The 25,982-nt window shown below is 39.2% G+C and overlaps 1 protein-coding gene across 1 annotated transcript in view; it reads left to right on the top strand.

Moving 5' to 3' along the window:
- usp54b (ubiquitin specific peptidase 54b) overlaps window positions 1–25,982 on the top strand; it is a 205,227-nt gene that overhangs the window by 54,417 nt on the left and 124,828 nt on the right. The window contains exons 2-3 of the mRNA XM_073866980.1: window positions 3,964–4,711; window positions 24,625–24,717. Coding sequence (XP_073723081.1) covers window positions 4,565–4,711; window positions 24,625–24,717 — 240 coding nt within the window. The 5' untranslated portion in view covers window positions 3,964–4,564. The remainder of the gene's footprint in view (window positions 1–3,963; window positions 4,712–24,624; window positions 24,718–25,982) is intronic.

Here is a 25,982-nt window from a genome sequence, read left to right as displayed (position 1 = left end):
TAAGAGCGATTCTGATATATACTGTATTCTTCTTCGTAATTCTCTTCACTGCCCATACAATCTATATCACTTTGAAGCTTGCTGCGAGAGATTTAATTTTTTACGTGAGGGATAGTAATGACTGACAGGACGAAGTTGTAGGATTTTGCACAACAAATCCATGACAAATCGGATTGCTTCCTGTAGTGCGGCTTTGCGAGATCGCGAAAGTGAAAGTAAAACTCGAGCGCGTGCTCAAACGCTATTTACATACCCGATGCCTGAATTTCTTACACCACAATTGCCCATCCAAATCTGTGAGAGAATGCATAAGCATTTAAATATATTTTTCCTCCCTATAGGTCAAGATAGCCCGACGGGCAGGGCGAGGATGCAATTTGATAGCCCGACTGCAAAGCACATAGCCCTGGGACATCTTGCTAGCGATTTTTGCGAGCCCTGATATCCCTTTAACTATTTCCCCACTAGCATTTTTTTAAAAAGTTGCCAGCCAGCACCAGCATTTTTCATGATTTTTACAAAAGTTTAAGCCTTATAGAAACTGTTCTTCTTAAAATATAAAAACATACAATATATCAACTGAAAGAACAGACCCTCTGCTTAAAAAAAACAATGTTTCATCCTACCTACAAATTTTGAGATAATTCCATTTTTATGAAGGACTTTTGATAGAGATCAGATTTGGAGCGATCCTCAACACCTACACGGACATACAGCTGTTTGCCCTAGTACGATACTTCCAGGTTTTATAAGTTCGGGAAGAGGATAATAGCAGTATTGCGGAAGGCCGGAAATACTCGTCATTGGCAGGAAATTTTTTTTTCTTAACTCGTCAATGGCAGGGAAAGAGTTAATATCTCAATTATTTCTCGTAGACATCAATGAAAATAAATGGAGAGACAATGGAAGCTTAGGTCTGCAGCATCTCAGATACTGTGAGGTCAAGATCCAGAAATCTCAGAAATGTCTCCATCAGAGTTTCAGCGGAGATCTCAACAATGTCACAAAATGAGCTCAGATTTGCCAAGTACTTAATTAAATGTCTATATTGTGAAAATTTCAATATGAACTCTTTATTGTAATTTAGCAGTCTCATTTGTTTGTGTTTTTTCTCATTTGTAAGCAATTTTAGGAAAAACTTCTTGGACTAAAGGGGTGTGCACACCAGTGATGCGTGGGTTGATCCAAAATGAGTGGATGCCTGCGGTCACTCGTAGTGACCCGCAGTTACGAGTTATCCAAAAATATTTTTAATGATATTCGGGTCACGGTCGGTCCGGTCGTTTGAAATAAAGATGCCAATTGACTATTTCAAACTAGCCTGGCTCCGCCCTCCTACGTTCTTCCGCTTAATTTTCATTTCGCTTCAGAAGAACGTCTGGAACTGCTCTGTAGAGTTTTGTTTTCTCCAGCAAAAATCTGCAGGTCCAATCAGCGAACAGCGGGGAGTGGCTAAGAACGCTGAGACGTTGAGGTCGTGCGCCAGACTGAGTGACATACGTCACGACCAAACGTTAGCGATTGGTTATGGCAGATTCAGTCTGGGCAGATCCAATACTTTTAAACTTCAACAGAGGACCCTCCGTAACGGAAGTAACGCATTGCAATGGAGCGTGGCCAGACTCCCTGTACAAATGAAATGAATGTACGCGAGTCTGGTTGCACCAGGCTAATTTCAAACAATTACTACTTTTAAAAAATGCGGCCCAGGAAGCAGGTCGGGTACAATATATATATATATGTTTATACATTGACCCACGCATCACTGGTGCACACCAAGACGTTTACTCCGCAATATGTTTCCAATTGTTTCCAATGGAAGCGCTGAGCTTTTTAAAATGCCAGCAGCTGGTGAGTTTTGTCCAGGCTGAGTGCCGACACTTTTAAGCCACGGCGTTTTAAGCCACGTTTAAATGCTTGGGTGTATACGCACCTTAAGTTGATACAGAAATGAAACAACTGAGAAATCAATGAAATCTCCTGAGCTATAGAAGAGCAATAAAAGTTTCCTCTGGGATGTCATGCAACCCATCCACTGTAGCATCAGTTGACTACCTGTTTTTTTAAATCCAAACTATGCATGGTTTTATGATCTTTATTTCATTGTTTTTGCATTCAGCATTGTTTTTCTCTGTGCACAAACAGACCTGCGGACCCATATTGGGCCCACCAATCTAGAAACACCACCTTAACATATATCTCTGTACCTCATGCTTGCACAGAGTTGACCTTGATTAAAAAGAGCAGGAAAGATTTCTTTCAGTGACCCGAAGTAACACCTGCCTCGGGTCTGTCACGGTCAGTGTTCCTGCGCCTCATCTTCCACATCAGAACATCGCTTACTGTGTTTCTGCCTCAGGAAAACAAGACACACACACACACACACACGCACACTGCAGAGCTTTGCTCAGGCTCCGGACGGACCAATGTTTTCTATGTGAATGTGGGTGTGTATTTATGCAGTAATGGGAATAGGACATTTGCTCAGCACGCTGCTGCCTCGAACCCTGCAGGAGAGCTCAGAGATGCAAACTGTGTCCTGGCCTTTTTCTCCCTTTCCTCTCGATCACATTCTGCTGCCCGAAATGGAAAAGTGCGCCGACGGTATGATGCTGTAACTACCGTACAATAGTGGAATTGTGCCAGCCTGTGGAGATTTTACTAAAATGTTTTTTGCACATTAATTGCTTATCTTGGCAAATTCACTCACTTTTATTAATCAGAATCAGTCCAGATACCACCTGCGTATTTTTGACATCCATTAAGATCTGAAATTAAAAAGTACCTTTCATTTGTGAGGCATTTAATTTGGTGGATTGTCCAAAAATTTTACAGCCCATCCCATGGGGAGGGTGCATAAGAAAGAGAAAAAAATCAAGAAATTAATTTCGCAGATACTGCATCATGGGTTTTGAGAGGGATTACATGTTCTTTTGTCTAAGGAAAATAAACCGAAGATCAAACCTTTCTTAAGGTCACCTTGTGTGTTTGTGAACATATTATTTGCTGGTTTTCTAAAAACGCCCCTTTCACCATTTACCAACATTTCATTTATCCCTAAACACATGCCATTAGCTGAGACGACATTTGTCATTTCAGACAAACTACATTGTTTACAGCAGGGGTCTCCAACCTTTTTGTAAGCAAGGGCTACCACAATGGATAAAACAATCTGGAGGGCTACTTTTTGATATAGTCTACTCAAAACTATTTGTTTTACTTGTTGATTTTATTTTATTTTACTTGTTGATATGAAGAGTTCCAAAACGCAATAAATCCATTTTTGACTAATTTCGGTAAAAAAGGTGTAAGTGACAAGATGAAAATCACTATTTTCTGTTACAAACTTTCACATAACCTCTTTAGGTTATATATAAAAAAAATCAAATCCATAATTTGATTTTTAAAGATTTATTATAGAAACCTGATTATTTTTTTCCACAAAATGCAATAAATCCATGCCTAGGGGAGTGGCATTTATTGAGTTTTGGGAAAAAGGGAGAAAACATGACAGAATAACACGGCGGATATTGAACTTTGCGTAAAATTAAGAATTGACTGACCTGATACAATACTGATTTTCGCGGTAACTTAACGCGTTTTGGAACCAAACTCTTCATATATTATAGTATTGTTTAAAATGTTAACATACATAAACCAAGCCAAGCTAATATAAAAATATGTAATAGATAAATATTACAATTGAGACTATTAGAATGTGCTTTGACGGGCACCTCACAGACTCTGTATGGGACCACGTTGGAGACCCCTGGTTTACAGTATGGCTTTGTAGTATTTTCAAGACCCTTTTAAATGATCATGTGACTACCCTGCAAGTCATATATTTATTTTTAATACTTTAAATGTTTGGCACTTTTGAGCAAATATTACCTTAAAATTATGATGAGAGGTGGTGGCTGTGTTGTAATTAATGCTTATTGGCTACTATTCTGTTATTTTCAGGCCATCTGGGTAAAGAAAGGATCTTCTGGTCGGGTGTTTCAGAGTTGAAGAGCTGGAGGTGTACAGCAGCGTCAAGGACATCATCTTGGTTGCAGCCCATATCAAATCTACACATACTCACACACACATACAAACAAACACACAGCAACAGGCACGCAGCTGGTTATAACCAGGCCACTCGTTGCATTTGACTCCGCTTTGTGGTCTCAGGTGCGAGGAGCTATTTAGTCACGACAGACAGACATTAGTGAGATTCATTTGGCCCTCCTGGGAGAAAACATCACTTTTTTGTTTACACCTGTTACCACATCTGAGATTTTATCGCTTCATTATATATAAGATTTAGTTTTTAAATACTTGCCAAACAGCCCCCCGACCCACAACCACCCACTCCTGACCCACAATCCCCTTTCTCATGGGAGTAACATAGAGGCCAATTTAGGACATACACTCTCTGCTCTCACTCCCTAAATCCACAGACACGCACAAAAGTCATCTGCACCTTGTTCAGGATGCCCTCCTCCTCCACCGTGATTGGCTGGGGAAGGACGCGGCTCTCGTGGTGATTGGAGGGGGGAGGGAGAGGGGCGGAGCTGGACCCATGTCGTGGAAGCGGAACTACTTTGCGTCGGGCAGCAGCGGGCTGCGGGGGATGTACACCCCTCGCACCATGACCTCTATCGCTCCCAGCAAAGGCCTGAGCAACGAGCCGGGTCAGAACAGCTGCTTCCTGAACAGCGCACTACAGGTAGGACTTCAATAAAAGCATTCGCATTACATTTTTATCCAAAGCGACTTGCAAACTTTACATTTTATCAGTATGTGTTTTTTCGCTGGGTTTGAATTCAGCTGTACTACCTACACAATTTGTTTGAATTAATTAATATTTAAAGCCTATGGCTCATGAATATTAAATAGGTAGCCTGACTGGACTCTCTATAAAGAATGCCTACTGTAGCAGAGCCAAGCTTATTAATATTCATGAGCTCAGGATTTGAGGTATGGTTGCATCATTACCTGCCCATCTCTAACACCTGTTCCAGCCGTTGTTACAGATGCTCTGCATCACAGAACAAATACTGTTTCGCAGTAAGAGCAGTGTTTGATGTGCTGAAATGGATGCAGAGTTCACGCAGAGTGTTGTATGTTGTCTGGCAATCTCTCCACCGCTCTAGTTCTCCGTCTTTTGTCTTTTTTATGCTGGATCTGATGTCACCGTGTGCCTCCGATGGACCGATTTTAGCAGAGCTTTATCTGGGTCTTCCTTGTAGGCTGTCCTCACTGTCTGGCCAAACGGTCTGTCTGCTCATGAATTAAACATCCCCCTACACTACCTACATAACACTGCTACTGTATGAATGATTTTATAAGACAGTCGACTTTTCTAGTACTTAGGATGTGTAAACTGTACAGTATTTTCATAATTGACTAGATGAATTAATTTCTATGCCGCAAGGTGCACTGGAAAGAATCACGAAATTACTGGTTGTTTCTAAAGTTTCAAACACTCTTCCATCTCCACTGGATCGACAAACAGATGGTCACCCTCAAGTCTCATCCTTAGATGTCACGCTCACGTAGCACTGGTTGAACGTCTGATGCATAAAGGGGGTCGCACACCAGCCGCGCAGCCCAGCGTCGCGCCGCGTCGAGTCGCGTCTACGACAACTCGGAGGAAATGTAAACCGGAAGTGCACATTAAATAGCGCGAGCTTCGACAGATAGCGTCTACTTCAAAATGTAAAATATACGTTAGCAGCCAATGTTAATCGTTAATGATTTGGGACAAATATGATGTTATTTAATGTTAAACTATGTGAGTGGCGCTGTGCCACGAAAGGGATTTGAGCAACTTCCTGAGTGAAAGCTGGGCGGCGCGGACAGGCGGCACCTGGCGGCGCCGGTGTGCGTATACTCATAGAAAACAATGTGTTAGATTTTTTAAGAACTGCGCGTCCGGTGTGCGATCCCCTTAAGACACACATAATTGGAAAAACTTTTAGAGTGTCTGAAATCATTCTGATTATTTCTGATCATTCTGCTGGTCTGAAAAAAAGGTGTAGGGGCATTGTTGCCGCTATTTTACGGCAACTGAAAATAATTGTGACATTGACCAACTATAAGTTAATGGTGCAGTATTTTTATTTTTATTTAAAGCGTGCTTTTGGAATATGCGGCTGGAATATGCCTAAATGTCATAATGGATGGTCATTGCATGTGTCAGTAATGACGAATGAAATTGATTTCCTCTCTGGAGAAGCGCCACATAGGTACAACCCTTTTTGACCATGCGCCTCACGAGGCGAACATTTTTCTGTTGTTAAACTAGCAAAAGCGAATTCAGACATGCCCTTTGTGCACCTGCGCCATGCCCTTTAGATCATGCACTTAGATCAGTAAAATAGAGGCCATTGTTTTAAGGAAGCACCAGAATGTTTGTCTTTTTAAAGGGATAGTTAACCCAAAAGTGAAAATTCTATGTGATCATTTTCTCACTCTCATGTTGTTACAAACCTGTATAAATTTAATTGTTCTGATGAACACAAAGGAAGATATTTTGAGAAATGTTTGTAACCAAACCGTTTGTGGACCCCATTCACTTCCATAGTAGGAAAAAAGAATACTATGGAAGTAAATGGGGTCCACAAATGGTTTACTCTGAGGGTGAGTAAATGATGGCAGAATTTTCATTTTTGGGTGAACTATCCCTTTTATGAGCAATGCTAGATGCTGACAAAGTCTGAAGAAAAAAATGTGAAGAAAAAGAGATTAGATCATAAAAGTTTTATTCTTACTATATTTGAGGAATTCTTAAAGACACACTATGCAGTTATTTTACCTTAATATAACAGCTTCAAAGTTATTTCAGTGGTAAACAAAGTCATAGTAGGGCGAATCATCCTCCTGTTGAAGCTCGAGGAGGACGCCGCTAGCAAAACCAGCAATGCAAGCTTGAGAGAACCGCCCCTGACAAATCTTGCGAGAATCACGACTTGCTTTACGGCAACGACGTCACACACGTTAGGCTTGTTCGACTTCCTGTGGCGCTGCAAGAACCGACCGCCGGATGACGTCAAAGTACCGCGAGAATGATCCGAGGCGGCACTTTGACGTCATCCGGCTGTAGGTTCTTGCAGCGCTGCATGAAGTCGATCAAGCCTATAACAACAACTGCACGCGCGAATTTGAGACATGATGGTAAACGATTTAAAAGTTTATATATTTATATATTTGATTTTTAATCATAGCTGATAGTCTTACGACAATCTTAATTGGGGTTTCAACACTAAAATCAAACACTTTTCAACTTAATTCAATGAATAATAAAAACAAAACCTATAATTGACATAGTGATGAATTCACTAAATTAATTAGAGTCTTATAAGAAAAAGGTCAGTTTAGGGGAGCGTGTTTAATTACGGACTCATTCACTCTGGGGCATGGTGAAAAATATTTAAGTTGGTGGCGCCTTTCTGCAGTGTGAGATATCGATTTTGCTGATTTTCCTACACATCACGCATCCTGAATATGCCATTGTAAATAGACTAACACAGGCCCTCTAGGGCTCTTCATTCAAAAGTCCAGCACAACAGATCCACCCAAGTCTGTCGAGGGCTAAAATGAAACCAATGATGGATGCCATAATTTAAGCCGGATCAGGCCAGCCAGGTGCGTGGGAGCGAAAGGTCTGGGCTTCATCAAGTAAAGACTTATTAATAGGTAATGAAAAATAAAAATGGGCTATTATACTTATCCCACGCTGGAACACGACACAGAAAAGAGGCTCAGTTAAATAAGCCCTGTGACAATGGCACCTGCCAGGGGTTCATCGTACCTTCCATCCCGTTTTCTGTTTGATCCTCAGAAGATTTGTACAGCGCATTTGAATTAAGTCTTCAGTCCTGGAAATCAGGTCGCTTCAGGACCCTCTGTGGCTTTGCGTAATAGCGGTTTGGAATGGGTCTTGGCAGACTCCTCCAAAGATTACAAGTTTAATTTAAGCTGGGAAGTTGGATTCTGAGTTTCCCCATTACGTTGGTTCTTAGCCCTGCCCTGTTGCGTTTTAAGTACAGTAGTTTGAAAAACTCTTAATGTTTTTTGCTCCGAAATCTGGAGGGGCTTTAATCAGTAACTCAGGGTTTCCTACTATATTCTAATTTAATTGAAATAATACTAAAATACTAAAATCACGTAGTATTTTATGACTTTTAATGGATTCAAAAAAGGTACAAAAGTTGTCACTGGGATGGTACCTTTTAACCTTTCGACGCGCACTAGCTCGGGGGCGGAAACGCTGCTAACAATATCTATATAGCCTACTGTCTACAAACATTAATAATATTAACATTACTATATATCGTTTAAAAGGTCTACGGGTTTAGCATCAGTGTATGGTCTCTGTTTTGAGATACAGATGCTCTAGCATCATAAATATAGTATGTTGTTACAGAAGTCCAGATGACAACATGCAAAATAGAAACGGGACTCCTTACCTTGTGTTGATATAACGATCGCGAATCGAATCCAGTCTAGGCTTGCCGCGATAGTCGGTGAAACGGTGATAACCGGTGCTTCAGCCTCTCACCGCTTAGATCACTTGCCCACTGCGACACCGTCGTTTTGATATTTTTGTGTAATTAAATCATTTAGTTTCGTTAGAGAGAGCAAACACTTACAACTGAATGTGTCTGCTGCGGAGCTGAACGCGCGTCACGTCACAGAGCAGCAGGTGTCAGATTTAATTTATTTCTGTCAGAGTTTACGAGGCGAGCTGACTGACCAGATGATGACAGAAGCCGCGTGCTTACTCGTTTTTGTTATAATATACATATATGATGTTTAATATAAGCGAGATCGTTTTTTTGTTGTCTTTTGCATCAAGAAAAATATTAAACCCATCATTCAAGCAGCGCTTTTATGGAGAAGTAGTCGGTTGCTCTGCTTGGGACTGGCGGGTTCTGTGAGAATTACCTGCGCACATTGACTCAAGCACTTAATTAAACCAGCTGTTGCACTCGCATTGCACGCAAATTCATACGCGATTTAACGCAGCGTACGCAAGCAATGCATTTAAAAGTTGCGTAATTCAAAAGTGAAAGTAAAATGTGCACGTCTGCATGCGCATTTATAAGCCCCTCCCACCCGGTGATACCGGGATCACCGAGTTTGTGACGCGCCGATTAACCGGTGGGAAAGTTACATCACCGCGGCAACCCTAATCCAGTCTGTTTCAGATGTGTGAATAGCCCATAAAAACTCTCCAATAAAATACATCCAATGACCATTTTTGTCCACAAATGCGTATAATCCGTGAAATATAGATATATTGTCCATTGTTTACATCAGATTTCACATGAACGTCTTGTATTCAATATACAATATTCAATATAATATACAATCTGAGGACTATTTACATCGTAACACTTGAAGAGTTTCGTGGCAAAATGAAATAAATAATTTTTTTTTACATTTTTGTTAAAACATGTTTATTGTTATGTTATCATGTTATTATTTTGTTTTATGGTGCTACTTGGTTTTTAAAAGTAGGCGGGAGTATAATACATAATATCCAAAATCGTGACTTCATCTGACTTGCTCGTTTCTCTAATGACTTCATGGAAAATATTGATAGACAGAATGTGTAGCCAATTAGATAATGAATCCAACAATCTTTGTGTGATGTTTTATTTCCTGGTGTGGAAACTGCATAATAATAATAATAAGAAGAAGAACGAACGTGTATGCATGTAAACAAAAGACTTTTATTTTGGGGCATGACTGGCACTTAGAAAAGGCACTAATCTTACAAAAACTCTTGCAAGAACCTAATTTTTGGGCCTATTGACCTCAAACGTGAAACATAACTTCTTTAGACTTGTGGCTTTGGCATCATTGCATTTCTAGGTTTCACACACATAGTTATCATTAAGATTTTTAGTATTAAAAAAAGATGTTATGCAAAAAAAAATTATTACAATGTACTTCAGCCTCTCTAACTTTTTTCATTTTTATCTTAAAATAATTTTGAAACCTGGAAAATGAAGCTAAAAGTATCTTCTTTCCACTGTTACAGTATGCTTATACTCTAAATGGTTTAGTAATAACAGCTCTTTTAGTGAAAGTAGGTCTTTTCATGGTTTGGGCCAGAATGGGGGTGCTTTTCAAGAGGTTAAAAAGGTCCATTTGTATGTACCTTTGAGGAACCTATGTACTGTACTTCTAAGGTACCCATGTGAAGCTTAAAGGCGGAGTCCATGATGTTTGAAAGCCAATGTTTATATTTGAAATCACCTAAACAAACACGCCCCTACCCCAATAGAATCTGGACCTTCTGTTGATAGACCCGCCCCACACATACGCAACCCGGCATTTGATTTGATTTGATTGGCTATAAGTGTGTTTTGGTAGTCGGCCCGTCTCCTTTTCCAACGTGTTTTTCAAACATCGTGGATTCCGCCCTTAAGGTACCGCCCCAGTGACAACTTTTGTACCTTCTTGTACCTTATTTCCTGAGAGTGTACTAGTGCTAGAGTAAAAATATAACAAAACAGTCTATTTATATTATTGGTAGTAAAGATTACAGACTCAATCTGGCACCTGCATGCTGTTTGACTGGCAGGTGGCTGTTATTAAATGTGTATCTGCTGTAAAAACCCAAACTAATGCAAAAAGGTACAACAAAATGATTCTCCCTAGATTTATAAAGGCTGTTTCATATAAAATAAGCAGACAGGTATTTATAATGAAACATACATTTAGCTTAAAGCGGCACTAAATTTTTTTCAAAATATAGGCTCATTTTCCAGCTCCTCTAGAGATAAACACTTGATTTTTACTGTTTTTGAATCCATTCAGCCGATCTCCGGGTTTGGCGGTACCACTTTTACAGTAGCATAGCTTAGCATAATCCATTGAATCTGATTAGACCATTAGCATCGCGCTCAAAAATGATCAAAGAGTTTCGATATTTATCCTATTTAAAACTTGACTCTTCTGTAGTTACATCGTGTACTAAGACCAACGGAAATTAAAAGTTGTGTTTTTCTAGGCAGATATGGTTAGGACTATACTCACATTCTGGCGTAATAATCAGGGACTTTGCTGCTGTAACATGGCTGCAGCAGGCGCAAAAATATTACGCAGGACCAGAAAATAGTCCCTTTGGTAACTTTTAATAGCAGGGGACTATTTTCAGGAACTGTGTAATATAAATAATAATATATCGGAACTCTTTGGTCATTATGAAAGCAATGCTAATGGTCTAATCAGATTCAATTGATTATGCTAAGCTATGCTAAAAGTGGTACAGCCAGACCGACTAAATGGATTCCAAAACTGTAAAAATCAAATCTTTAACTCTAGGGGAGCTAGAAAATGAGCTGGGAAATATTTTCAAAAAAAAGGAGTGTCCCTTTAAAAAAGCCTCTAACATTACTTGCCCATGGCATACTGTGGCATTTCCTCTTTTTATCACTTTTCATTCTTGTTCAGCTGTCATCTCTACTGGTTTAACACCACACTGTGTGGCTTGTCTCAGTGAGCACCTGTTCTGAGAGTGTTGTGGTTTTTTTCTCATTAGGAGGAGAGCAATAAGCCACCATCCGCATTAAGCCTTATCAGAGCTCATTTGAATAAACAGCCCGTGTCCTTGACTGAAGCCGGGCCACGAGTACGTCTGTAATTATTTCGGTCCGCACCTTTGCCTTCCACTCTGGCCCGGGTCACATGACCCTCCTTCCTTCATTAATTTATTTCCTCTGGCAGCCAACTTGATCAAATCCAGATTTTATGGTGATTGTGGCACTTAAAAAGCCATTTCTCAGCTGTCTTTTCTCATGGCAGCTGTGAACGCAGTCATTACTGATAGCAGTACCTTAAAATGAAACAGAAGAAATGGGGAAGAAAGATTGAAAAAACTAATGAGAGATGGCAGAGTTTATTTTTTACTCCTTAAAGTGACTGATTAGCATAATCATAATATCCATTTTCTAACTAAAACTAACAGTGTGGCTTTCTTTCTTTCTTTCTTCCTTCGTACCTTTCTTTCTTTCTTTCTTTCTTTTTGATGCAAATTCATTCTTTTATATATTAACTAACTGTATTATTTATTTAGGTGGAATGAATCATGAATATTTATATAATTTAGTAGTGATATAAAAAAGCAGAATTACAGTAAGTTAGGGATTGCTGAGTCAAGGGTAAATGTGACCCAGTCATAAGGGTGAAATTTAGTTTTTTTTATATCATCTGAAAGTTGAATAAATAAGCTTTTACCATTGATGTACGCTTTGTTAGGATAAGACTATATATTTGGCCAAGATAAAACTATTTGAAAATCTGGAATTTGATGGTTCAAAAATTTTAATATTGAGGAAATCGCTTTTAAAATAATCCAAATAAAATCCTTAGCAACTGCGTTCACTTACAAACATAAAGTTTTGATATATTTATTGTAGGAAATGTACTAAACATCTTTACGGAACATGATCTTTACATAATATCACAAAGATTTTTGGTATAAAAGAAAAATCTATAATTTTGACATATATAATGTATTTCTGGCTATTGCTACAACTATGCCTGTCACCCGTGCCACCTAAGACTGTGGTCCAGGGTCACAAATATGCATCCATATTAGCCCAAAGTAATTTATGTGCTTTATGTAAACATTGTGGAGCTATAGAGGAAGACATAATTAGGTAACTTCATTAACTTCATAAAAATTGCACTGGGGAACATGCAATTTTTGTTTCTATGCACAGATTAAAATGCTTGCAACTACTGCATACCATGTTACTGTAATACTGTTTTTAAAACTGTATATAAAATAGTTTAATAGAACTGAATAAAACTACATTTTCTGTCACTGGGGTGGTACCTGAAGGTTCCGTTTTGTACCTTTACAGTTATACTAAACATAATAAAATTTGGACCTTTTTTGGTACATTACTGTACCTTAAAGGATTAGTCCATTTTCTTAAAAAAAAAAAAATCCAGATAATTTACTCACCACCATGTCACCAAAAATGTTGATGTCTTTCTTTGTTCAGTCGAGAAGAAATTATGTTTTTTGAGGAAAACATTCCAGGATTTTTTTCATTTAATGGACTTTAATGGACCCCAACACTTAACAGTTTTAATGCAGTTTAAAATTGCAGTTTCAAAGGACTCTAAACGATCCCAAACGAGGCATAAGGGTCTTATCTAGTGAAACGATTGTCATATTTGGCAAGAAAAATAAAAAATATACATTTTTAAACCACAACTTCTCGTCTTCCTCTTGCTGTGTGACAAGCCAGCGTGAACTCCCATAATTCCGTAATGACTAGAAAGGTCACGTGTTACATATATGAAACGCACATTGGACATGATAAGTGAAAAACAATGGTCTAGAAACAGCTAATCCTTATTGTAAGCCTAAACTTAAAACAAACTGTAAACTTATTTCTGAAATCTGATTGGTTGATTGAAATGTTGTCCCAGGGTCAACATAATGTTGCCCTGAGGACATCAACCACTTGGCAAAATCAGGAGAGCCTTTCTGACTAGTGTTGCCAGATCTTGCACGAAAAACTGTGAACAAGAAAAATCCAATAATAAACTGAAATAAATCCAAATGCTTTACCTCAAAGATCAAAATTCTTGGACCGGCATTTTCACACTTTAATAACACCAAAACTTGATCGCTTCATGAGCCAAAAGCCATTGTGTACCTTTAAAGGTACAGTTGACTGTTTTGGACCCCTAAAATGTAACTGGTACATAATTGTTGTATTCTCATAAAGGTACGAAAAATAACCTTTGAGGGTACCACCCCAGCAATAGAAAAGGTACCTGTGTACCTTTGTACCTGTTTTGTACCTTTTTTTCCTGACAGTGTAGATATAAAATGTTTAAGCATCATATAAAAAGTTGTAAGCTACTGTAGATATTTGATGCAGTTTTGCTCCTGAGTCACTGAAATTCTCTTTGGCTCTTTCATATTGTGTTTGTGTGTCTTTGTTGATGTGACAAAATAGCGGTTACGTCATCTCTTTTCTCACATTTAAAATATTGCACATAAAGTGTGAAGATAGCTGTTAAAAAAACAACATTTCAAAATAAAACTATTTTTATTTATTAGCACGGTTCAGACACACACACACACACACACACACACACACACACACACACACACACACACACACACACACACACACACCACCATGCATATGTTATGTATGTCTAATACATTTTAGAGCTCAGTGTCAAATACGTGACCCTGTTTGTAATATCCAGGCAGTTATAATAATCTAATCATGAGATTAAAGGCATAGTTTACCCAAAAATAAATTTTCCATAGTATTCTTTTTTCTTACTGTAAATGTCAATGGGACTTGGGAGTAAATGATGAAGGAATTTACATTTTTGTGTGAACTATCCCTGTAAGAGCATCAGTTTACAGTAATTTCACAATTTTTTAGGATGCTTTTATGTAGAAAAAAAATGACTTAAGGTGGGTTTTCACAGACTGGGCCACATAAAACGACAGAAGGGTTTTCTTAATGTAATGGGACAGGTGGGATAGGATTTTCTGTTTACAGCGATCTGGAGGCAATGTAAACATCTGCAGGCACTGGCTTGTTTACAGTAAGGATTAATGTACTTGGTAGGAACTGGAAGCTGCATGGAAAAGTCCCAGTGGACCATTATAACTTGGCTGTTCCTGTCACACAGCTGCCTAACCTAACCTGAGACAGGATAGCTTCGATGTGGATACACAGTCGGAAGGAGAAATCCCATAGGAACATTTTATTACTTAGACTGAGGTTGATGTTTTAGGGCTTAGGAAATGTAATTGAGTTATGTTTCATTTAAATATCAACTTAATGAAATGTTTGCTTGGAAGAAATGGAAATAGATACAAATATTCTTACAGTAATGTATGTTGGATAGCATAGTTCAGATCATTTGGTTTTGGAAGAATTTGATGTTTGAGTTTGAACTTCTAAAACATTAGATGAAACTCGTCCCTTTTCTGAAGTGCAACATCAAGAGGCTTCGGCAGAAGAATTACATTTCATTGCATTTTAAGAGAAACAGCTTATTTAAATGGTTGAAGTCTCAATTGTTGTTTTTCTCATTCTTATCATCTTCAAGCAAACATAGGATAAAGGATTGCTAAATTACGTGTAAGTTTTGTGGTTATATGGTCAATAGAGATTCAAAAGTTCAGTTTTAACATGCAGCACATATTGGCACACACAGGACTAATAATTGAATGCCTTATGTGCTTTAGCATTTCAAACACTCAAGCTGATAAGCATTTTGTGTTTTTTTTCTGCTTTTTCAAAGTGTGCATGTGAAACAAAAAGGAGGAGCTCCTCTGAGAAATCAGACTGGAACATCTTTCATGAGGCTGTGTCCTTTAGCTCAGTACCATGTGGTCTGCTTGACTGGAGATGTGGTCTTGAAAACCCACTCTGACAGTCTTAACCTGTAGAGGAGACCACAACCTGTCTCTTCTTTTCTCACAACCTGTCAGACATGCACAGAATTGCAGTGACCCAGATTATAAGCCACATATTCTGTCAGTCACCCTTTGACCCTGTGTGCATGTTGGCCTTGTGGTGTGAATGGGCAAGGAGCAAGCTTGTTGGTTGTCACCATCATGTTATACCTAGAAACCCTTCTAATAAGTCGTATATTAAAATTTAGTATTTTTAAAAACTGTAGTAGTAGTAGTAGACAGTTGTTAAATATGTATGCAGGTCTTGTGTAAAAAGAAAATGATATAACTAGGACGAGAAAGATCGGAAAAAAATAGCCACTGGTGCTCATGGAGACACAGGTTTGGTCACAGGTTCCCATTCCCCAAACAGTTTGTATTTTAGATATAAACACCTGTACTATTTTTATCTTTCAAGGCCTTTTCTTTCTTCTCTGTATGTCAATAACGCATTGCAAATCAATATTGTGCAAATCAAAGCCTTGGCTTATCTACGTTGAAGACCCCCCCCAAAAAATGAAAACTTAACTTTCTTGTTGTTGTCCCCACTTTAATATATATTAAAAATCCCATGTTTTACATGATTTTTACTTGTCTCTTCAGAAAGAACACTTAACAATCCTGTAAGATTTGCCTTGGCTTGTTTCCATAGTGGCGAGGTGAGGATGAAACAATACCAGAGAGGAGGAGAGAGAGCTCAGTGTGACTTTACAAAGAGAAAAGAGTTCATTAGGACGACTTCTTTACAACTCCCATAAAATGAATTGCAAGCGCAAGGATCTAACAAAATGTCTGTGATATTAATTACTGCCTCTAGGACAGAAAAAAGACGAGAATGTTGAAGAAACTAGAATGTGGCTTGCAGGCTGGATAAGGTAGCAGATGCCTGGAGACCCTCCTGCTCTAAAGTGCATGAAAAGACCTTCCTCTCTCCCCTTCTGTCATTTCTGTCCTTGTGTTTAGCCCTTATAGTTTCATGTCTTTTGTGTTTGTTCCAAATGCGTACAAATTATGACCTGGAAGAGGTTAAACTTGCCGCCTGTAATGTTGATTTACATTCTACCCTAACTTCAGTTTTATTTCCTAGAAAAATTGTGCAAATCTTTGACTAATCGTGTTAAGTTAGTGACAGTGTTTCTTGCGCTGGCCCTGCTGTTTAAATTTTTTAAAGTTTTATTCAAAGCAATAATAGATTCAAAGTGTTCATTTTATCAGTATGCATCCATTTGGGTTAAAATGTGTACCTGTTTCTGGCAACCAGTGTTAACCGACCAATTGTTGACTGGCTTGAGCTCCTTATTTTGTCGTCTTCTTTCAGGAGTTCACCTAATTGACACTGGTTTCACTCAATACGCTGCTGCAATATAGACCGTTTCAGCAGTAACAACATAAACAAGCGGCTGCACGTAACTTCCGGTAAAATCCGCTAAGAATAAATAACAACAAAGTCCTTTAACCGTAGTTTATTTATATAACAAGCAAAAAAACAACACACAGAATACCAAGGAAACCAAAACAATTGTTATTTTCGACGAGGCATTTGTTGAAGAGATCAGTTTAGCAACTAGTCAGACCTTAAAAAAAACGAAACCGGAAGTAAGGTTAGGATCCAGACGTGTATCACGTGCGTCCGATGAAACCGTCTATTACAGTACTTCAAAATAGTGATGCACTGAAATAAAAATTCTGGGCCAAAACCGAAAATTCTGGATGCACTTGGCCGAAAAAACATAAATGACTTTAATACAAATAGTTTTTGTATAATTATGTCTTTGAAAATAGCCAAACATGTACGTGCATATCGTTTATGCCATGTGCTGTGTATCATCAATAATTTGGGGTTATGATACGTGTCATGGTGCAGGGATTGCGATACGCAGGGCTTCCACGGGTTCTTGAAATCCTTAAAAGTTTGTGATTCTGGGGGGAAAAATTCAAGGCCCTGGGAAGTTTTTGAAAATATACATACATAGATACAGTTCATTGAAAGTGCTTGAATCTATTTTATGCAAGAATTTTTTGGGAAAAAAATCCATATTCCCTGTGTAGTGTAGGATAATAAATGCTTTTTTGCATAGTTGTGATTGACAAATTAAAAAGTCTCAGGTTACGTATTTAACTGTTGTTCCCTGAGAAGGGAATAAGACGCTGCGTCTCCCTTTCCATACTTCCTGCGTCCATGTGACGCCATCTTTGGCAATATTTCAGATAGCGATATACTTCCTGGCTCTTGTGTCATCCGGTCTTTGTCGTTGAGCCTCACCATTGGTTGAATTTGATGTACACATTCAGACGCGCTTACCCCTGGAGGCGTCCCCAAAGTGTCACGGCAGTGACGCAGCGTGAGTTCCCTCGAAAGGGAGCTGTAACAGTGTACCTTAAAAGGTAACACAATGTAACCTTGCTTTCACTTGAAATGTGTCCCCACATTTAGTCCTTGAATTTGAGGGTATTGGACCTGGAAAGTCCTTGAAATGTCCTTAAATTTGAAGTTAACTAAGGTGTGGGTACCCTGGATACGATACAGTGCATTTTTTATTTATTTTTATTTTTGCTAAAGTGCGCAGAATGATATATTGGGATATTTCTTTAATTTTGGAATAGAATTGGATTTAATTTTAGGAAAGCTAGCATCAAGAACACACCACCATAGCAAGTACTTCCTGTCACTCTTGAAGTTTACAGATAAGATTAATGCTATCTAACGGTCGGGATATAAACTTAAAACGAAGCATCTGCCATTAATTTTTTATGATAAAAAAAATCAAAATTGCATTTTTTTGATAATCAATACAGTATTGGCAAACAAAATATCCCTATAGTCGCATGTATTGATATTTTCTTACACCCCTATTAAGAATTTATGTATATTTATACAGGACTTAAAAGGGGGCAGCATGCACGAATCGAGTGGCGGCAGTTTTTGCAAATGTTTTTTTCCTTTTTGCATACCCACCTTCCTCACAGGATATTAAGATCGAATGGTCACTGACGTCTGACGGGAGGGGTACGGTGGAGCTTGTGCATCTGTTAGTCTGAGTCATCCCGACCTGCCCACATGGGAATCACACGCAAACAGACGCACTTGCCGCTTGACTCAGCCCTTCGCCTACACAAACTTCATAGCGTCAGGGTTTCTCCCCTGGGTTCCTGGTGGAGAGTGTAATTCATCACTGTACTTAAAGTTGTCTTGGTTTCTGTGAGATCTTTGACATATTTGCACCATGCAAAGCCTACTGTTTAGTCGGGGCACACCGAAAAACATTCTTACTATTAAATCTGCTTTAAGGCCCTCTCTCTCTCTCTTTCTGTCTCATCCTCTCTTGCTCTCTCTCTCTTTTTTCCTTCACCACAGTACAGTACAACTGCTGCTTCTCTCCCATATCCGCTCAGCTCATCGTTCAGCGAGTAGCCGATTCATCACAACTAAATAAAATAATGAAGGCAGGAGAAAAGCGCAGACGCCAGCACCACAACACAATCTGTCATCCTCTACCCTCTCTCCTTTCACTCCTTCAGCTCTGCCACGCTCCTGTCTTTCAGCAGGAGCCCTTCAATTCAGCCCCATCCCTTTAAAGTGTGTTATCAAAGGCCGGGCATTCGTATCAAGTGTGGCCTGATAAGTCCGAAAAGTTGTCTCTCTTTAGAAACCGTGTGTATGAGGTTGGTTTAAGCCCATTTAATATTGGATTAAAATAGGGTCCGTACTTAATCTGCCTAAGCCTGGTCTCATCTTCCTGTGCCATTAGGCGCACAGCTTACATTATCGCTTATGTGCCTTTGCAGCCTTTTTCGCCGTGTGTCCCGGTGCCCTTGAATTTAACCCTTTTCAGCATCATTACACTACATGTATGTTCCCTTTATCCCATGCTATTTTAATTTTATTGTTGCTATACATTTTTGTTGATTGATTGTTACTATGAAAAGGGCAGGAAATTATTTGTCAAAGAGAAGTTTGTTGCAGGCCAGACTTGAACCTACAACACCCACATTGGCACCATGGCATGCTGCAACCACTGCACCACAACTTTATCAGCCTGTTATATTAGATGTGCTTTTGACCTTCTTTCTTTCACTCCTATAGTGGAAAACTCTCTCTCTCTCTCTCTCTCTCTCTCTCTCTCTCTCTCTCTCTTCAGGAGAGTTCAGATGAGCAGAAAGCAAGGGCAGGCAGGTTGAAGCACACAAGTGCATTGTGCTCTTTAAAGATGGAGTTAAGAGGAAACCAGGCCAGACTTAAGAGCAGCAGATCTGTCCTGAGACTGAACTGACAGTCACATACTCTTGGCACAAGGCTTTTGGGAAAAGAGAAGAGAGGTCAGACTCCAAAGTCTGCTCTTGGCTTTGTGTGTATGTGTAAAAAACTTTGTACTGTATATGTGTGTGAGCTTTCAACGGGACATCGGGAACAGATATGTTTTGGAGCGTAATGTGTTGTGTAGTCTGTACTAAGGCCAAAATTTCACCGCAACCTGAACTTTGGCTAAAACCTGAAAGATTATTTTATCCACCTGTTTCTTGACGTAAATGTGGGCGCCGCCATCTTTGAGCTTTCCGGTTTTTGACTTCCGGTGAGCCACTAAAGCTAATGGTAGTCTATTGCGAAGGACACAAGTGTGCCATTTTGACTGGCTGTTTTTATGTTTATTATGAAATATAGGAAGATCGACATCATTTGTGCAGTTAGGGGTTGCCATAATAGCTACAAACGCAGTAAATCTCTACAAAACATTTGTTTTAACCATAATCCATGCACAAGAACTGAATGTGTATCTGGCGCACATGTACTCATCATCTGTATTATTTAAAAATCCATCCAGTAAAACCTTTCATAGAAACTGCCAGTAAACAATAAATACAATAATTGTTTAAAAACAACTAATATTATGCTGATAAAATTATGCTGATTTCTTTATTCTGCTACTATATATTATTACAAGAATGCGATTACAGTACAGAATATATACGACATAATGTTCTTAGTTAATGTTTATAATAGTTCGTAATGTGTTTGAGCGTACTTTTGTTATGTTTTAAATGAAAAAGCAAATAATTTCATGAGCTCATGTCTTCACTTAGTGCGTAAGAATCGATGTAATAATATTTTCATAAAACAAAAACAATACTCAATACATGTAGTAGTTTAATACATTTATAATGGTTTGTTCAAATATCTTACAATGTGTTGAATGATACTGCTGACTGTGTCGGACTGCGTGAAGCTCGACGTGTCACCGTACACAAGTCCATTAAAAATTACTGTTTAAAAAAAAACCTCACACAAGAGGGACAGATTAACATTTTTAACCATTCCCTGAAAAGTTAAAAACACAAAGTCTTGGTAAATTCCATGTACAAACAGTCGACTGACTTTCCCATTGTGAAGATACTGGTATGTCTCTGTGCTTTTATATTTGCGCATTGAAGACCCGTCACCTCCGATCAACAACACAAAATTATTAAATATATATCTTCATATATCAAACCACTTCTTAATTTCATCCTCACACTGGTTCATACATGGCAGGTGTAGTAAATATTAACTGTTTAAATCATGTTTTATGCGTGCTCCCTCTACCGGCTGGCTATTGAACCGGAAGTCTTGCGCAGGAAGGGAAATACGTCACATCACTCACTTCCGCGTTCGAGAAACAGGTGGATAACTCAGAGAGAAATAAAATGAGGTAGAGAGCGTTGGGGAAATTCAGAAGTAGATACCATTAAATAAGAAAAAAGCATTACACAATCCCCATCCACAAATTTAGCTCAATCAAAGGGGCTTTAGTGTACCTCGGACTTAATGTAGATGCTTCGTGTATTAGTTACGAAACACACCTATTTATTTTCCATCACTCTCAGGGGAGTCCTGCACTTAGCGATTTGTTCAAAATTGTCTTCTTGTTTGTTTGTAGCTGCAGTTTATACAGATAGCTGCATTACGCAGGTTATTGCAATGGGTCGATGCAGCACTTGATGCAGGAAATATATTGCTGGTCTTTGCTATCCTGTCATCCTGTTTTTTTAACATTATAACCATTAGTCTTTAGTTATGTCATAGCCATGAATGCCAATTTGTCAGGTGGTGTCAGGGGGAGGGACATCTCATTCTAGAAAGCACTTGATTGAACAAAAATATCTGTAGTGCAAGATGAGTCATCAATATTTTTTGTCCATTTTCCCAGAAGAGGGATTACATACATATGCTAAAGTTTTATTTTGACAACTTAGAGGGACAGTAGCATAGATAACATTCACAACCTGTAAACTTTGATTGAATACACTTTATACAGTATGTTAAAATGCAGGCATTTGCTGTGGTGCAGGCTTTTACGCCATTACTGCATTGTTTGCAGATAAAACTGATTTCGACACAAAGTGAGATTTTGCAGCTTTTCTGCGTTGTTGTAATTTATGTTGCTTTGCTGAGGAACAATGCTGATATTTTATGCGTTTGTCTGCGTGTATAAGCCCAGATTTGGATGATGATATGGTTTTATGTTCAGTAGTGGAAGTATTAGCAACGAAATAAAGCTTTGATCATCGCCGTGGCGTTTGTGCATGTTCAGGTCCAGATGGTTGCTTGCGGGTGAAGGTGCAGTCTCACTGTGTTTTACGCATTAGTTCTGCAGGTTCTCCGTGTCTCGCTGTATATGAGGAGCGCGAGTCGTGCCCGGGGCAGGTGAACTCTTAACAACTCCAGTCCGCAGTTTGAACTGCATGTTAGGTCTTGGTAATTCATAGCTTCGTATCTCTGCAGCAATCTCCCCCTCTGCGCTCCACACGCGCTCTCATTCTTACGCATCTCTTCATTTCTCTCTCTCTCTCTCTCTCTCTCTCTCACGCTATCTTCCCCCTCCCCTAACATCTCTCTCAGTTGCTTCCTCTTGTGCACCTCTCTTGCCCAGATACTTTGAGTCGTCACATCTTTCTCTTCCGCTTCATCCCGTGTCCTCCCTCTTTTCCGGCTCCCAACTTCATCCCTCACTTTGCCGGGAGCCGGGGATCTGAACCTGTGCTGGACGGCTACTGGAAACAGTGAGTTCCTGGTCTGTCGACAGGATTAAGTGAAGTGGACAGCTGGCAGGCGATCAGTGTGAGAGGGAGCCAGTACTGGCTCATATTTATTGAGAGGATTGCGCAGATTTTGGCCGATCGCTGCGGGACGGGGGGCCAGGAAGCCTCTGGGCTGTTTTGTGTTATGTGAAAATCTGCCCTGAGGGTGAGTGAACTGCCGGACTAGTTTTGAAGCATTGAAATGCGTTTGCTTTTTAAAAGTATGTCGAGACCACTTTACAGTAAGTAAGGCATTCATCGGCTGACTTTCCTGGAAAGTCAAGGCTTAGTGAAAATATAGCTTTTTAAAGTTTATTTTAAGTTTGTATGAACATCTTGTGCAGTCTTACACAGCAACATGAAACTGTATTTTTGGAATACCTGTCTAAAATTTGTGATGGTGGAAGCCCAAAAAGTGAATTGCTTTAGCATGGGTTCGATCCCATGGAACACGTAATACTGAAAAAATGTATAGACTGAATGCATTGTAAATCGCTTTGGATAAAAGCATCTGCCAAATGCATTCATGTTAAATCACATACTAGAATGTTTGAGGAGAATTGACACTACTTTAACTCTTTCCCGCCATTGAAGAGTTATCTTGTCAATTAAGAGAAAACATTTGCATTAAAAAAACGTGTGCCTGATGAATTTTTATGTTAATCTGCATAACCACGATTATCCACTAGATGGACACACTTACCCAATTTATGAAAAAACTGAAACCAAAACGTTATTTACTAATTTTAAACTCTGTGTATGTTTTGATAATCGTTCTGAATCTGATCTCTAACAAAATTCCTTTACAAAAATGCAATTATTTCAGCTTTTTACTTAAAAATTTTTTTTTTAAAGAAAAATACCCATATGCAATTATTATAGTAAGTGCTACCTTTACCTTTGACACATAAACGTCATCTTACGTTTTTTAAGGTGGAGTAATAAATAGTGAATTTGCATTTTGGGGGGGGGTAAAAGATCGGATTCATATCCGTTTTGCCAAGATGCATCGGATCGGATCGAGTTTATAAGCAGAGAAAAAATATAAATAGGATGAAAGTTTTTTCCCGTTTCATTTGTTTGTTTATTGTTTGTTTGAAAGCAGAGGGTCTGTTTTTCATTTGATATATTTGTATGTTTATATATTTTTAAAAGAAAATTTCCCTAGAAGGCATTTTGTGAAACTTTTGTGAAAATCACAGAAAATGCTAACGTGCAACTTTTCAAAAAATGGCTGGCGATGAATGAGTTAAATATGTCCCATTTATGACTTATATGGATGTTTGGTTGCTTAAAAAGGGGCAGTCTCAAAGGGCCTTTTAACACCTGGTCACTTCATGTGTTTTCTCTGATCGAATAGCTATCTGATTTGTTAAAACGATTCCATTTACATTTGACCACATAAATGCGTCTTGGCAAAAAAGATATGAATCCGATCTTTTACCCCCGCCCAAAATGTATTACTCCACCTTAAAAACTTAAGATGACGTTTATGCAACAAAAGGTATCACTTACTGTATGCTGAAGCTCGCAGTACCTCGCAGCAGGAGAGTGACGGCGCGGTGATTTAACGTATAGGTCCTTGATGGGAAAAGCGTTCATAAAACTCTCTCACAAAGTTTTATTTCTTTATCTATCATTTGAGTTTGTCATTAGACTCTTTAATTGGTTCTAGGAAGCTTTTTTACCCGCTGTCGTCGCTCCATAAAGCAACGAGCGTGTTGTCTTTGTTTGTTTGCCTCTTTGACGGCTAACTTCTGGGTGACGTGCTTACGTTTGGGAGGAGTTATGCGCTGAAAGATGTGGTTTCATCAACCAGATGTATTTACACTTGTCCTGTTTCGTCTGAAATGCAGCCCAGGCCACCTCACGAAGGGGTTTGAGCGATCGGATTTAAATCAGTCTCAAAAACGTTTCGGAGGGCATTTACACCAGGTCTTTTTACGATCGGATAGCTATCCGATAGAGAAAACGCATGAAGTGACCAGGTGTAAACAGCCCCATAAAGTTGGTTTTGCTTAAAAATCCGCACAATTTACTATACTGTAGTTATGACAGTTTCCACCTGAAAGTGGTAGGAAAGCTTATATACACGTCTACTTGTCTGTTTTTTATCACAGGTCCTTTGGCATCTTGACATCTTCCGCCGAAGCTTCCGGCAACTGAACACCCACAAGTGTATGGAGGACTCATGCATCTTCTGTGCTCTCAAGGTGAGTGGTACCAGACGCATCCTAAATTGGACCCATTCGGCACATGTGCACACTAGATCTGGTGGTGCTTCTGTCTTAGAAAAAATGGAATTTCCTTAAGTGGCCAGCCTGATCTCCTAATGATCCAGCAAGACTAATTGACCTCCAACTAGGGTGGCCAGTTCCGCCGGACACGTCCCGAACATGTTTTCGGTTCAAGTCGCGTTGCTCGACCGCATACGCCATCGAGGTTCTCACATTTCAGTTAAAATACATTAAAAAATTAAGATTTATTTATTTTAATACATACAATCATTGTAGTTTCATTCTTACCTTGAAATGTAACGGTTGCTTTTCTGAAATTTAACCCGAAATATTCAACCTTGATGACGTATGCAGTCGAGCAACGCGACTTCCAGAGAACGAACCTGACGTGTCCGGGGGAACTGGCACGAATGGCCACCCTACCTCCAACCATCAGTATCCTTAATTTTGTTCTTGAGAAGCTCTTTTTAATTTCCTGTCTGGTGGCTGATTGAAGGGGGAGGAGTGTGAAAATATCCTAGGAAAAGCAACTTGGGATGTTTTTGAAATAATAAGCAAATATCCTGCGCTTCGGTCGGCCCCAGGCTATAAGTAGCTGTGCTATTTAAAGGTGTCGCATACCAGAAAAAAAGTTAAAAAACGGAGATGTTTCTTTTAAGTGCCTCCCGCTTTGTGTTGAAAGACATCCTCGCTTTCGGATTTGTACTCAAGCATTTGTTTCCAGAAATATCACCTCTTTTGTTAGCTGTGGTTTTGCCTGAGATTAAAGGAGAGGTACAAATAGTCTGCCGTTCAGAGCCTGATAGATTGAGAGGTCTGTTTCTTTCTTTACTTTGTGTTTGAACTAATCTTGTACTGGTCCAGGGTGATTTACCGCGTAATCACACGTTTGAGGTATCTTTCTCTCCCTGAACTAAATACTGTACCTGGTTTCTGGTGCTGATGTAAGCACAAGCCCTTCTCCATTGTTTCCACGGCTACCTGTTACCTTGGCTACTCTGTGCTCTGATGGCCCCATGTCACGCCTACATGATGCCATAAAAGCAGCCTAATGCTTGGTATCGGTTTCCTTGGAGTGGGTTTTCTGTGGGTTGTGAGATTTGGACCTCTCTGTGGTGCAGTTTTGTTTTGTATAGGATGTTGCAGGATGTAATGGAATTAAATGAGATTACTTCCTAGTGCTCTTTCAGAAATTCTGCCTTCTGTTGCATATGGAGAAAGGTGTTGCGTTCTCTTCTGCG

Source organism: Misgurnus anguillicaudatus, chromosome 4, assembly GCF_027580225.2.
Source record: "Misgurnus anguillicaudatus chromosome 4, ASM2758022v2, whole genome shotgun sequence".
NCBI lineage: Eukaryota > Metazoa > Chordata > Actinopteri > Cypriniformes > Cobitidae > Misgurnus > Misgurnus anguillicaudatus.
The sequence above is the reverse complement of the archived record's forward strand: the minus strand, read 5'-3'. Positions and strand labels throughout refer to the sequence as shown.